The sequence below is a fragment of the Vidua macroura genome, chromosome 18, assembly GCF_024509145.1.
Source record: "Vidua macroura isolate BioBank_ID:100142 chromosome 18, ASM2450914v1, whole genome shotgun sequence".
Lineage (NCBI taxonomy): Eukaryota > Metazoa > Chordata > Aves > Passeriformes > Viduidae > Vidua > Vidua macroura.
This window is the reverse complement of record NC_071588.1, coordinates 11,986,643-11,999,471: the sequence shown is the minus strand read 5'-3', so window position 1 is coordinate 11,999,471 and position 12,829 is coordinate 11,986,643. Positions and strand designations below refer to the sequence as shown.

Genomic DNA, 12,829 nt, shown 5'->3' with positions numbered 1-12,829 from the left:
GCACTGCAAACTTCTGTTCACCAGACTGCTTGAATTTCTTTTCTTTCAGGGGCAATAGAACTTGTGTTCTGCAGCTTTTCGCCTCCAAAATTACTCCAATGCTTAATTTTTAACATACGACTTTGTGTGTCAGCTTTGAATGTAATTTCCTGCATTTGGCATTTCAAGTCAAATACTTCTTTCTACAGCTATATGCACTAAAAGCACTTGGCAGTGCTTTTTTAGAAATAAATTTAATAGCAGGATATTTGGAATGAATGTAGAGAAAGCAAGGCTACCAAGTGTACCTGCCACATGCTGTGATGGGCTAGGTACCTCGCTGTCTGCTGTGCTGTGGTACCTCATGGCTAAAGGCTCTGTTGTTTTTGTGTTTCTGCATCTTAACTCTGTCCAGCTGAGCCAACCCCTGTTCCAGTGCAGTCTTTCTTCTGACTGAGTAGCACAGCTCATAAGGAAACTCTGAGCTCCTTCAAATTCAGCCTTTCCATGGCCTTTGCAACTGTGCTGTGGGGAAAAAAGCTGTATTAATTCCCAGCACACCGGAGAGCAAGGCAGATGGAATAGAGAAAGTGAATTGTTTTCACATTAGTATTATTCCTTGGAAATGTGGGAAGATACTTCCTCCACTATGTCAGGGAGCAAAGGATCAGACGCGTTTCCATTGGGTGGAAAAAAAAATACAATATTCCCTGCCTTGTGCAGTAAATGAGTTGTGTGAACAGTTGTGTGTGCTGTGGGTGGCCACCAGTGCAGAGTAAACCAGTTGTTACTGGGACTAGGAAGATTAGTGTTTCCCAGAGTCTGGAGGCACACAGAATTCAATCCTTACTCTTTTGAAGCTGTTGGAAGGCAAGGTAGTACAAACCAGCTAAATCCTACTGATGAATTTCCAGGATTTTTGTCTTGACACACAGAGCTGCTGGGGAAGGGATTTTGCAGAGGGACGAAGGCAAGTGGTGCAAGTGCTTTATTTAAGCACTTGAGGTTGTTGTCTGCTCACTTCTCCTTGTATTTTCTTTTGAAATGATGTTAATATTTTGTCCTGGAGTTCAAAGCTCAGCTCCTTCTTCTTTCCTATAATGAAATGGTGCTTTGTGCATGCACTCTGCATTGCCTATATTCTTTAACATATCTGTGCTGTAATACTTCAAATTGCTTCTGTTAGAAACTGGAAAATGTTTTTTCCAGGTGCTCGTCACATTTTCTGGGCTTGTCTTCCAGTTTTAATGTAAGAGGTTTAATGCATGACTAAAGAATTTTTATGAAACTCCATACAAAATGTTTTATAACACTAATGTTAATGCCTCATACCTGACAGCACGATGAAATCAAATTAGTAAGTGTTCAGTGCAGAGGGACCAGAGCAGCTGCTTACTGCTTACAGTAGTACTGCTTTTAAACTTTCTCCACATCTTCAAATTGCCAAGTGATTATTTTTGCCAGTGTTATTTTTGATTTTTATGTACATGAGAATAGCAAAGTGAGCGGTGTCGGTGTAAAGCGCTCGCAGGGTTGTATAATCAGCGTGTTGATAGTGTGTGCATGAATGCATGTGGTGCATGCTGTGGATGAGGAGCTGGGAGAGGATATTAACTGTGATGAAGTCATGAACCCAGGCGCCCGCTATAGGCATCTGCAAACACTGGTTACCCTGGCAACAAGTGGGAAGAGGTTGGAGAGGAAAGCTGGAGTAGGTTGTTGCATTGAATTGTTTCTTCCTCACTAAAGCAGGGAGATGTTGAAAGGTATGATGTCCCTCTTTCTATGTCGTGTACTATTTTATATGTATTTAGGCAGCTATTGGGAAAGGGAAGGCTAAAAAAAAATCCTTGTAATGCAGCTCGATTGGAGAGGAACTTTTCAGTATCAATAGTGACGTGCATTGCAAATCTGTGCTTTTCTCTGTGTGCTTAATTTCTGTGTTTTGTGTTGTGAGAGTGCTATATGGGTCTCCAGAGCACAGTACCTGCCCCATCCTCAGCCTGGGGACAAGTGTCTCTTGCATATTATATCTTCAGAAACTGGTTTTATTTTAAACTGGGTTTGTAGAGCTAATGTTTGAAAACCTGCCAAGACAGTACAAGTACAGGGTAATACCAAAAGATTTATTAACTGATATTAAATCAGAGCTTCTGAATCTTCAGAATGCACTGCACTTACATTCTGGTGTTCTTGCACTTGTGCAGAATATTGTGGCTCACGAGTTAGTGGAGTCTTTACCTCCCTGGGGAAAGTTTTTATTAGAAGAACTAGGACATTATGTTCAGGGCTTTAACAGCATCTTCCTCAAAACAAATATTAAAATATTCTCTTCAGAAATCTGTTTTAGACAAATAATGAAGAGATCCAACTGTATTTTCTTGATTGTCCTTCCTTGTTTTGACCTTTTTGTCTGTAATGAAAAAAGAACAAATATCTATGCAATATATTAAAGTATAAATTATGATATGTACACTGAAACAACCAATTCTTGCTATTTTCAAGAAGCCTAAAAAATATTTTGTTTATTAACTTTATTTTTAACTTGGTCACTTGAGTGGCATTGTTTCTATTTAAATTTAAAAAACCCTAAAATTGCACAGTCCTGAAAGAATAAAGTGTATTACCCAGTCAGGGAATAGAATGCTGTGACTGTATTGAACATCTCTGACAGCAAGGGAATGATTAACAGTGGTTCTTGATTTCTATTGTACTGAAAGGCACATTCTAATAGAGTATTATCAGATATTGTTTCCAGAAGTGCAGTGATAGAAATACAGAGTGTGCTGGACTCCTGCCCTTTCATTTCCATTCACTTCTACATTAAAAATTGCTGTCAGATATTTTATTCAAATATAAATCTGATTTTACTGCACTGTAAAACTGCATCTTCAAAACTTGGAAAAAATATATTCTGGAAGATGGAGATGTGTATGACGATGCTGATTGCTCTTGAGAGAACATAGACTGACACCAGTCTAGTAGTATCTTCTTAGAATTAGGCTGCTCAAAAGAGCTTTTATCAGTGGGCCATAATTTAGTTAAAATAAAGTACAGCAAATCAGTTTAAGCAATGGTATATCTTATAATCAAACAAATATTGTAATCAGCATAAGAAGTAGAGTTTTGTCATTAAATAGTAATGCAAATCAGAGCTCTTACTCTGTATTGTGAACTAATAAGTCCCTAATGTAGTTAAGTAGTAGAGTAGATACAAAACTGCTCTCAGTTAGCAGTGTAGTTGAGGCTGTAGGATTTGCAGTTTATTTGTGTATAGTTCTATGCCTGCTAAGTTAATTACTGGTTTGTATTCTGGGTTAATAAGTGGATAAGAAAGATTCTGTTAGTACTTACCCTGGCTACTTAAGATGTTGATTCTGGAGGGACTGCTGGAGAATGAGCTGACTTCTCTGTCTTGTGGAGTAATCTGAAATCATCATCATTTTCATCCTGCTTTTCTTCAGATGTTGTAATGTTTGATCAAGTGTCCTGTAGCCATGTCAGTGTGGGAGTGCTCTGGGCTCAGACTGCAGCCTGTGGTCAGCACCTGGGCTGGGATGGGCTGGGCTGGGATGGGCTGGGATGGGATGGGATGGGTGTATGTGCTGGCCTGGGGCTGCTCCTTTGGCAGTGTGGGGTTAAATCCCTGTGTGCTGATGGAAAGGGCAGGCAAAACCCAGGGATCTTTCAGCTGTCCTCTGCTTCTTCAGAAGGGAACAGTGCTTTGGGATTTTCCTACTCAAGATTCCTACAGTTATGCACTTCCTTCTGCGTTGTTCTCAGCTGATTTGGTCTATTAATACATGGACAGATGCTCGTGTTATTTTCCTACCTCCAGTTCTGTATTTTGAAGTATCCAGAGAGAAATGTGCACGGGAGTGCTGAGAATGGGAACCACATTCATTTGCATTAGGCTGTTCCATTTTGTGCTTGATAGTGAGTAGAGCATCTCAGAACAGGAGCTGCCTGTGAGCTGTGCTGTAGTGGGTGACCTTTCCTTTTTGAGAACTATTGGACACTCCTCTACAAGCAATCTCATTTATCCTAAGGCTTATAGGAGCTTTCAGCTACAAGTCTAGATGATGGGGCTTTTTCTTTACCTATGAAAATTAGTGGATGAAAGAATAGCCTGCTTTCCTGAGCTTTTTTTCATACAAGTTATTCAAACCATAGAAATGATAACTCTTTTTAAAAGTTGCATCTTTCAAACTGCGTAGATCAGACTGTTAAGCTGTGATGTTTTCTGAAGCAGTTTCTGCAAGGGGAACTCTTGTACAGGAGAATATTACCATGGTAAATTCCGAGATCTTCTCTATATTGGTGGAGATGGAGAAGTGTTTTCAACACTTGAGGGGGTGGGAGCAGTTTTCCAATGAAGAAAAGTTAAAATATGTATTCCTTTTTAAGACGTTGCATGGTCAAAATCCCAAATTAATTTAGAGCATTGCCATACAAAGAATTTTAGAGCAAATGAGACTGTGCCTGTCCACTGCATGTGCTGGTCCATGCTAGTTGCCTGTGCCACCTTAGCCTGTGGAAATAGGAGGTGACTCAAATTAGACCAGGCAGCCCTTTGTTTTTTGAAGAATGTCTTCATTTTTTAAGAGAGAATAAGAGCTTGTTTTGTGTCCATAGCCTTGAAGGGGTCACTGCCCTGCCCCACAAGGGCACTGGCAGGTCCAGTGAAATGACTCCTGCTATGTACAACATGCAGCTCAGTGTGTAAGAAAGCTGCTTTAACACTGCACTCATGTGAAAGCAGCTACAGCTGGTACATAACAGCAAGACTGCACACACACGTGGATTCTGAGTTACAAACATCCCAGGCTCTAGAATAGCAGAAGGTGGGAATTTTAGGCTAATATATTTATAGAGGTACAGTGGATGTATCAGTGAAGAGTGGGCATTCAGTATCACTTGATATTGGTTCTGTGAGAAATGGATTTGGCCCTGGTATTGGATGTTCACAGTGATGACTCTTCCTGAGCTGTGCTCAGTGTAGCAGGTACCTGTGGCTGGAGATCAGAGAGGGCCCCATTGATCACAGCTGGACCTTCATTAAGGGTGATGGATTTTGCTCTGCACGTGGCAGCTCTTCCTTCCAGCCCTCACAGCTCCAAAGGAAATGCTCAGCTCTCTGTTTCTGCAGGTGTGCAGAGATGACAAAATGTCAACCTCAGAATTTTTTTCCTTTGCTTTTTAAATGGCATTTACCATTTTTTAAAGATTTTGAATTGATGGCACTAAGTATGAAAAAGTTGCTTTTGCCATCTTAACTTGCCAGTATTTAATTTCACTCAGTCATGTTATGGTTTAGAAACAGAGCAAGGGTTAAAAGGATTTTTCTACCTGTTGGTTAGACAGCAAAAGGATTGAGGCTTGGGAGAGAGATCAGGATGTCTCTTAATCTGTGAATTATATTTCATTACTAAAGAGGAAGAAGAGCTTGAAGTGCCTTTGGAGGGGCTTGGATTTCAGCAGCAGGAGTCACGGCTTTGTCAGCAGATGAAAATGGCTACTGTCGCACCATCGCCAGAGCCTGTTTGCTGGCAAGTGGAGCCCGTGCCCAGCACAAATTCGGGACATGTTTGTACCCCAGGTAGGAGCTTCCTGTGCTTCAGGGAATTCTGAAATGGGGTGGTGAGCTGTGCATCCTCTGTAGGCACTGATTGTTGGACAGTTGGGATTGACATGCCTCAGTTTCTCTGCCTGCCCTCAGAGTTTAGATGCATTCCTGGCAATGCCTGAGCTTCCTGGGCAAGAGCCCTGTCATCCCTTCGTGGTGATTCTGCTTGGTGCATGTCTGGCATGCTAAATACCATGGCAGCAAAGCCAAATAAAAAACCTCCAGTACCAGCTTTCATGCAGGATAGTTTGTGCATCCTCTAAAGCAGAATTTTTCTTTTAATTGAAGTCTTATATGGGACAGTATGATAACAGTTTGGATTGCACTATTGGGATATTTAGCAGAAGGAAATGGTTTTTTACAAAACTGACTCAGTCTAAGTAAACATAAAAACCAGCATAACAGCAGTTAATGTGTTCTATCCCTCCTCTGCCCTCTTCCCAAGAGAAGAAGTTGGTGTTTTAATTGAAAAAAATGTAAAACCTGGTATTTCAGGCAACCATAATGTAGATTTTCATTTTTTGGGGTATCTTGTTTTTCCTTATTTATGAGAGCAGATTATCCTGTGTCTGATTACTGTCTGGAAGGATTGGCTGCCCATGGTGATGGGTCACTGACCTTGATGGAAAGCCATGCCTCATCTGTTGTGGCAGCTCTTACATTCCTGTGTGCTGTTGAGAATATGCAATTCAATTTTACATCCCTTAGTAGTTTGCTCTACTGCTGCCTGTTTCTCAGGATAGCATTAGGAAACTGGCATTTTATTTTGCTGTGTGTTAAGTGGCCGTGTCCATTCCCAATATCTGCCAGAGATGGATTTGACAATACTGAATCTGAAAACATGTACATGAACACCTGTCATTATTACCAGACTGAGAAAAGCTCTGGTGTTTCCATTTATGTAGTTGCTAACAAATCATTTGGACTCCATGTGAAGCAGCATTATTAGTAAGAAATCTCTTTTAACAAATAGTCAGTTTTTAACATCACAGCATTGTCATCTACTGGTTATTGTTGTATATACATAATTTTGTAATGTGATAGTGCCTGGGGAAGGGCTGGATCCTTGTGATGAGATGTACTCAATAAACACTCTGGGAAAGCTTGCACTGTAGAGGCCCCAAGCTGAGACACTTGGGAAGGATGTGGAAATGATGCTAACCAGTGTGGGAGCAGTGGCCTGAGCACACCAAGGAGGGCTTTATGGCAGCATCTGCAATGGGGAAGTTTTGACAAGTGTTACCATATATTTTTCTCTAATTGTTGAGGAGTTGCTCTCTCAGTACTTGAAGAGACAGTGCTGTGGTGGAGGAAATGAAGACTCATAAGTGAAGCTGAAGAGCTTTGTTTGTTGCATTGCAGGATGGAGGGACAGGAGATGATTGCATCTGACCCAAGTGGGAAGATGGTGTTTGTAGTAGATGTAGATGGCCAGTGCTGCACTGCCATTTGTTGTGCTTGGTCAGGTTGAGTTTCTGACATCCAGTAAGATGTTTTTTAATTACTACTGGTTCCCAGTTGTCATTATACAATCTTTTTTCTGGTTCTAAGCTTTGGTTATTGCAAGGCTTGAAGAAAGGCCTTTTGAGCCAGCCTTACATCTAACAATGAACTCTTCCCTCTTCTTTGACATCCGAAATCCTAGATAACTTCCTAACATATTTTTTCCTTGCTGTTTTCTGTTTAGCCTCCAGTTCCAAGCCTGAACTCAGCTCCAGTTCACAGACTTTGGGAAGTCAGCAGAACAAGACAGATGGCACCCGAGTAAAAACTCGCATTCTGCCCAACATGCCAAAGCTTTTCATACCTTCATCTGTCACCAAATTTCCACCTGAGATCACTGTCACTCCACCCACTCCCACCCTCCTTTCTCCAAAGGGCAGCATTTCAGAAGAGACCAAGCAAAAATTAAAGGTAATAAAAGGGAAACAGTAATTTTTTAGATTATTGTTTTTATCTTAATTCTCCCCTCAATAAAATACTTGTATGAAAGAAGCAACAGTTCATGTCCCCAGTTCATAACCAGAGGTAGATAAGTAGTGGAAGGAGGTGCTAGCTGTTACCAGCAGGAGCCAGTTCTTAAAGGACTGGTGAAATACTGGCTGTGGGTGAAATGAGAGCTATTCTAGTCCATATCCCTTTTCTGAGGGATTTGGAAAAAATTAGAAAAGTGGCTGAGTGACCTGGTGCAGCCATTGCAGTTCTTAGATGAGTGGAAGCCACCAGACCATTAACTGTGGGGAAGCCTGCTGGTAAATGTTATGTTGTTTAACGTTAGGATGACATCTTTTATCAACACAAGACAGTTATTGAATGTGAAGGAATAGCAACCAGTGGGCTTTTGTCCCTGTGATCATGGGTTTATCCTGACTATTTAGCAATATATTCTCTCTCTCTCTTTTTGGGATCAGTCTGCTATTTTGTCTGCTCAGTCTGCAGCGAATGTAAAGAAGGAGAGCCTTTGTCAGCCAGCTTTGGAAATCTTAGAGACCTCAAGCCAGGAGTCCTCACTGGAAAGTGATACTGATGAAGATGATGACTACATGGACATATGAATGAATTCTGGCCATCATCAACACCAACCACATAACCATTCTTCTTGTTGCCAGCATCTCTGGAAGTTGAAACATCTTCATTGGCATTACTCTCCATTTAATTGGCATCATTGTGTTCTTCACTTTCATTACCTTTGTTGTCACCACAGCCACTTGTATTGCCTTCAGACTCTTCGCCATTCTCCCCATCTTGGTGCTTGACAGAAGGAATGATTGATTATTTACCAGGCAGTTGGTAAATCTGGATCACGCTGTCACCAGGAACTTCAGTAAACACAAGGATGTTTTGAGCTGCAGTTCTTATCTCTCCACTGTTCCTGCTTCTCCAAACCAGAGCCTTGGGAGTTGCTCCGGTAGCTCTTTTCTGTAGTGTTTTCCTCCTTTTAGTTGTCTTGCATTTTCCCCCTCCAGCTAAGTTTTTCTCCCAGTAATTCAGCAACCTGATGTCTGTCTAACCATGCCATGATTAATCCAACAGCTCCTTTTAAGGTGGATGGATTAGGAAAAATTTGCTGAGCTGGTAGAGATTTTAATTGCATCAAGAAAATCTGTGGCTTTTTCATAGGGCAAGGAGGGTGAGCTGAGAGTCTGTCAGCTCCTTCACACTGCTGGGGCTCAGTTGGAATTGGACTCTTTCAAATAGACAAAAGAAGCAGCTTTTCCAGGCAGACAGAGAGGGTGGTCTCCTGTTTGTGCTCATTTCACACCAGTGTATGAGGTCCAGCAAAATTTATCTACCTGAATGTTGGCTTAAAGAACTGATCTTTCCAGTATTGTCTTACAGTCCTTTCTCTTCTAATGCCTTGGACAAGCATTTTGAACTGGGGGCTAGATGATATTTTTATGGTGGTATTGGAAAAAAAAAAAAAAAACTTGAAAGATTTCAGTACCATTTCAGTAATGTCTGTTTTTTACAGAATGACACGAAAAGGTGTTTTTTATCTATCTGCAGAGGGACTGCTCACAGTTATTTATATGAGAAAATAATGGTAACAAAAATCCTTTTTTTTTTTTTCTACTGAATGTTAACTTTGTAAAATAATGAATGCAAACCATGCAAAAAAAAATACGTCACACACTATATATACACCCGCGTGCGCCCACACACATATATATATGTGTATGTACATATATATATGTCTGTATATGAAAACAGAAAATGCATACAGCTTGCAATGTCGGATTTCTTTGTGTTTGGGGGGTTGGTTTTCTGTAAAATGCAGAGCTTTGTATAAACTTTTGGGTTTCTTTTCTAATAAAGTTGAAATGCACTGTTGTCTCTGTTTGTTTGAGAGGGCACAAGGTGCCATGGTTCTGAAAGAGCACTGCTCCTCTTTCCTTTTATTTTTTTGGCTGACAAAAAAGGGGTTGGGGGGACTTGATGGGAACCCCTTTGTTTTCAGGGAACTGCCAGAGCTCTTGGGGTGGGTTTGATGTGTGTGACCCAGGAACAGGTTCAGTTCCCCACTGAGACATGAATTCTTTTTCACCCATCTTGGTGTCTTTGAAAGCTGATGAGCAACATAAGGGGGAAGACACCACATGCGGTGCAGGATCACACAGAATATTTGGCTGTACAGATTTGCACTTGATCTATTATTACAGTGATTGATCTCATTGATAAGAATGATAAATGGACTGTGGATAAAAAGAAGCTTCAGCAAACTTTGTATTGCAAGGTTGTTCTCAAATTCTGGGGGTTTTATTTTGGAGAAAATGTGGTTTACAAGGAAGTGAGCATGTCCATTTTAAATGTGTTAGCAACTGTTTGTGTAACTTGTTCACCTACTATAAGTGATAGGTGAAGTGAGTGCCATTGATACAGAAAAGATGAGGCAAATGATGGTAAAAGCAAACAAATGTTTTCAGTGTTTACTCTGATTTGCTGTAGGTTATTATAAATGCAGTGTATAGCATACTGTGTAGTCACTGCCAGGTAAAAAGCTGAGGAAGTTTCAGATAAGCATGATGTTTAGGTTTTTTAGAAGAAAGCACAGAATGAAATAAAGCAGCTGCTTATGAGAAATTGAAAGGGGAGGGTGTAGTTCTGACCAGGGCTTTTTCACCCAAATGGAATGGATTGCACAGACTGTTTGGCTAATGTGTATTCTTAAATGAATTCTAATTTAAAGATCACATTTAAATTTTTAGGTCCACACTTTAGCTTGGGTTTGATGTATAAAGCATTTGATTTTCTAATTGAATGTGACCACTGAAGATTGTTGGTTTTCCTTTATTATTCTTAAGGATTCCTTGGCATTAGGCTTTCTGGGCTTTTTCCTCCAGACTTCCTAAAATGCTGGTCTTGAGCTTTCTTTTGAATTCTAGTCCTGCTTTTTGAGAAGGATTTAAAATTTTACTGGTTTAGGAAAGCTAGAACAGTAAGTGTAACTGTTCCTGCCAGCAACAAGAGCTGCATTTGCTGGACTGCTCTAAAATAATTTTAACCTTCAAACTACTCAACTGTGCAACTTGTTTTATCCTATACTGAATTCTCTTACCTGGTTTTCCTTTGTTGTTTTTCTTTTTTTTTTTTTTTTTTAATTTATGATATTTTTACTCCCATTATGCTCCTGAGTAGCTCAAGGACTTTTTCTCAAGCTCAAGAAATTACTGAGGCTGAACTATACAGGCCACCTCCCTCCACTCCTGCCCTTCTGCTGTTGACTAAATGTTTCTCAGCCGTTGGGCCTTCTTCCACAAGGGTGTTCCTGCTGCACTGAAGGAGCCTTTCTTCTTCTCCCTGTGTGAAATCTCCTCTCTGTAAGTACAGCTGATGTAGTTCTTCAGTTCAAGGAGCCACATTTGGGAGTGAAGGTGCCAAGGTCCCTGGATGCACTGAGATAATGGTATTTGTCTGAAGAACCATCCCTAAAGGTACTCAGAGCAAGAACTTCAAATCCTTACAAACAGAGGTATTCAGTGAGTAATGAATGCATCTCGTGAGCTTGGCCATGTCATCTTGTGGAATTATCAAGAAAAGGTATTGCAGTAAAACTGCAGTTAGCCATGGCTTGGAGCAGATTCCTTTCTTTTGGTCTAATCCTGGTGGTAAGAGCTTGAAATTCAAGCCTAGGCAAAATCCAGCTTTCCAAGTTGCAGGTCGAATGTAAACACTGCACCTGCCTTCAGGATTTACTGGGTACCTCTTGCTTCTGACATCTGTGTTCCCAGGTGCCTTTCTGATGTGCCAGACAAAGAAATGGCAGCTGCTGAAGTATGGCTTTGGTATGGCTTTGGTTTGGGTTTTCCCTGTGTAGCCATAGGGACAGGAATGTCTGGTGCCTAAAGCAAACTTTAAGGTGAGGTCTGTGACCAAGTGGGGTGAGGCTTTTTCTCTCCTTATTTTTTTTTTTTCCTTGACAGTAATTGATTAAAAACCAAATCCTTTTTGGCTGCTGAAAAGCCAGACTCTTAAGACTTTCAGGCAAATAGCAAAACCATTTTTGTTCCAAAGGAGATGTAAAAAGGAATTATTTTGAATTGCCTGTGGAGAGTGATTTGTGGAGAGCTGATATCCTCTGTGTGCTGCTACTGGGCACTGTCTTTGCACACAGATGTCTTTCACTGTTAAGGTGAAAGTATTGTTAAGACATACAGTACTGGGGTTTGGCTGTTTGCAATTTCACTTCCTGGCACAGGGATTATGTAATCCATGTGTAGTTGAGACCATTGAGAATTTCTCTCTCTAGGCAAGGACTAGTGTTTTACTAAGAATTAATTTTGTTGAGCACAGCTGTCATTAGTGGCTTCTGCCCACTGTCTGACAAATGCTGTAGCATTTTTTCCAAAAGCTAATAATGTTCCCTTCCACAACCAAAATAGCAGATCAAGGAAGATACCAAGTACCTCCTTAATTTTATTATGTGCTAGGGTTTGTCAGTTGTTGTCTCTTGGTTTTTTTTTTTTTTTTTTTTTCTTAATTGGAATGAGATTTCTCATGAATAATGAAATTAATATCTTTTGCAGCCAAAATAAACACCATATGGTCAGGGAGAAAGGGACCAGGAAAAGATGAGGAAGGCACAGCAGCAGCTGAAGCTGATAGGAGACAAAATGGACTGAAGGAAACAGGGGCCAGGTGAGAACAGACCAAGTCCTACCATTGAGGGTGGGGTCACAGCACTGTTAACACCACTGTGAAAAGCACAGTATTGAACTGGAAATTCCAGTGAGGGTGAAGCATCTGTGGTGTAACCTGTGTGTACAGTTACACACCGAGCACAGCTCATTTCTGCTCCTGCAGGTGCCTGCATGTTTTAGGGTTCTGTGTGGCAGGTAAATGAGATGAGATGCACATAACAAAAAGCACAGCAGACATCAATTCTGTGGCCTAGGCATGGAAAGCTGGGATGAAGAGGCTTTGTGCTTGCATTTGAAAATGATGGTAAGAGGTTCACTGTAGGCTGAGTGTTAATTGCCATTTTCCCCTTCCAGTTAATGACCAGGGATTCACTAATGCTAATCTGTGATGTTATTTATGGTTTTTGGAGTAACCTCAGGGTGCTGTACCACAGGCTGTGCTAGCCCAAGTCATGCCTTTGTGGGACTCTAGCTGTCCTTGCAGGGCATGGTGGAACAGCTGGGATTGCAGAGGACAGCAGACCAGCATCTGGGTTTGTTGGCTTTTGGAGGAGGGCTTACCTTCACTGAAATGGCTCTTTCACAT

General features: G+C 40.9%; 1 protein-coding gene across 1 annotated transcript in view; it reads left to right on the top strand.

Annotated features, from left to right (window-relative positions):
* The window catches only part of CABIN1 (calcineurin binding protein 1), a 108,891-nt gene extending 99,455 nt beyond the window's left edge, over positions 1–9,436 (top strand). Inside the window, exons 36-38 of the mRNA XM_053993816.1 lie at positions 5,414–5,578; positions 7,293–7,519; positions 8,017–9,436. Coding sequence (XP_053849791.1) covers positions 5,414–5,578; positions 7,293–7,519; positions 8,017–8,160 — 536 coding nt within the window. The 3' untranslated portion in view covers positions 8,161–9,436. The remainder of the gene's footprint in view (positions 1–5,413; positions 5,579–7,292; positions 7,520–8,016) is intronic.
* Positions 9,437–12,829: the final 3,393 nt, after the last annotated feature.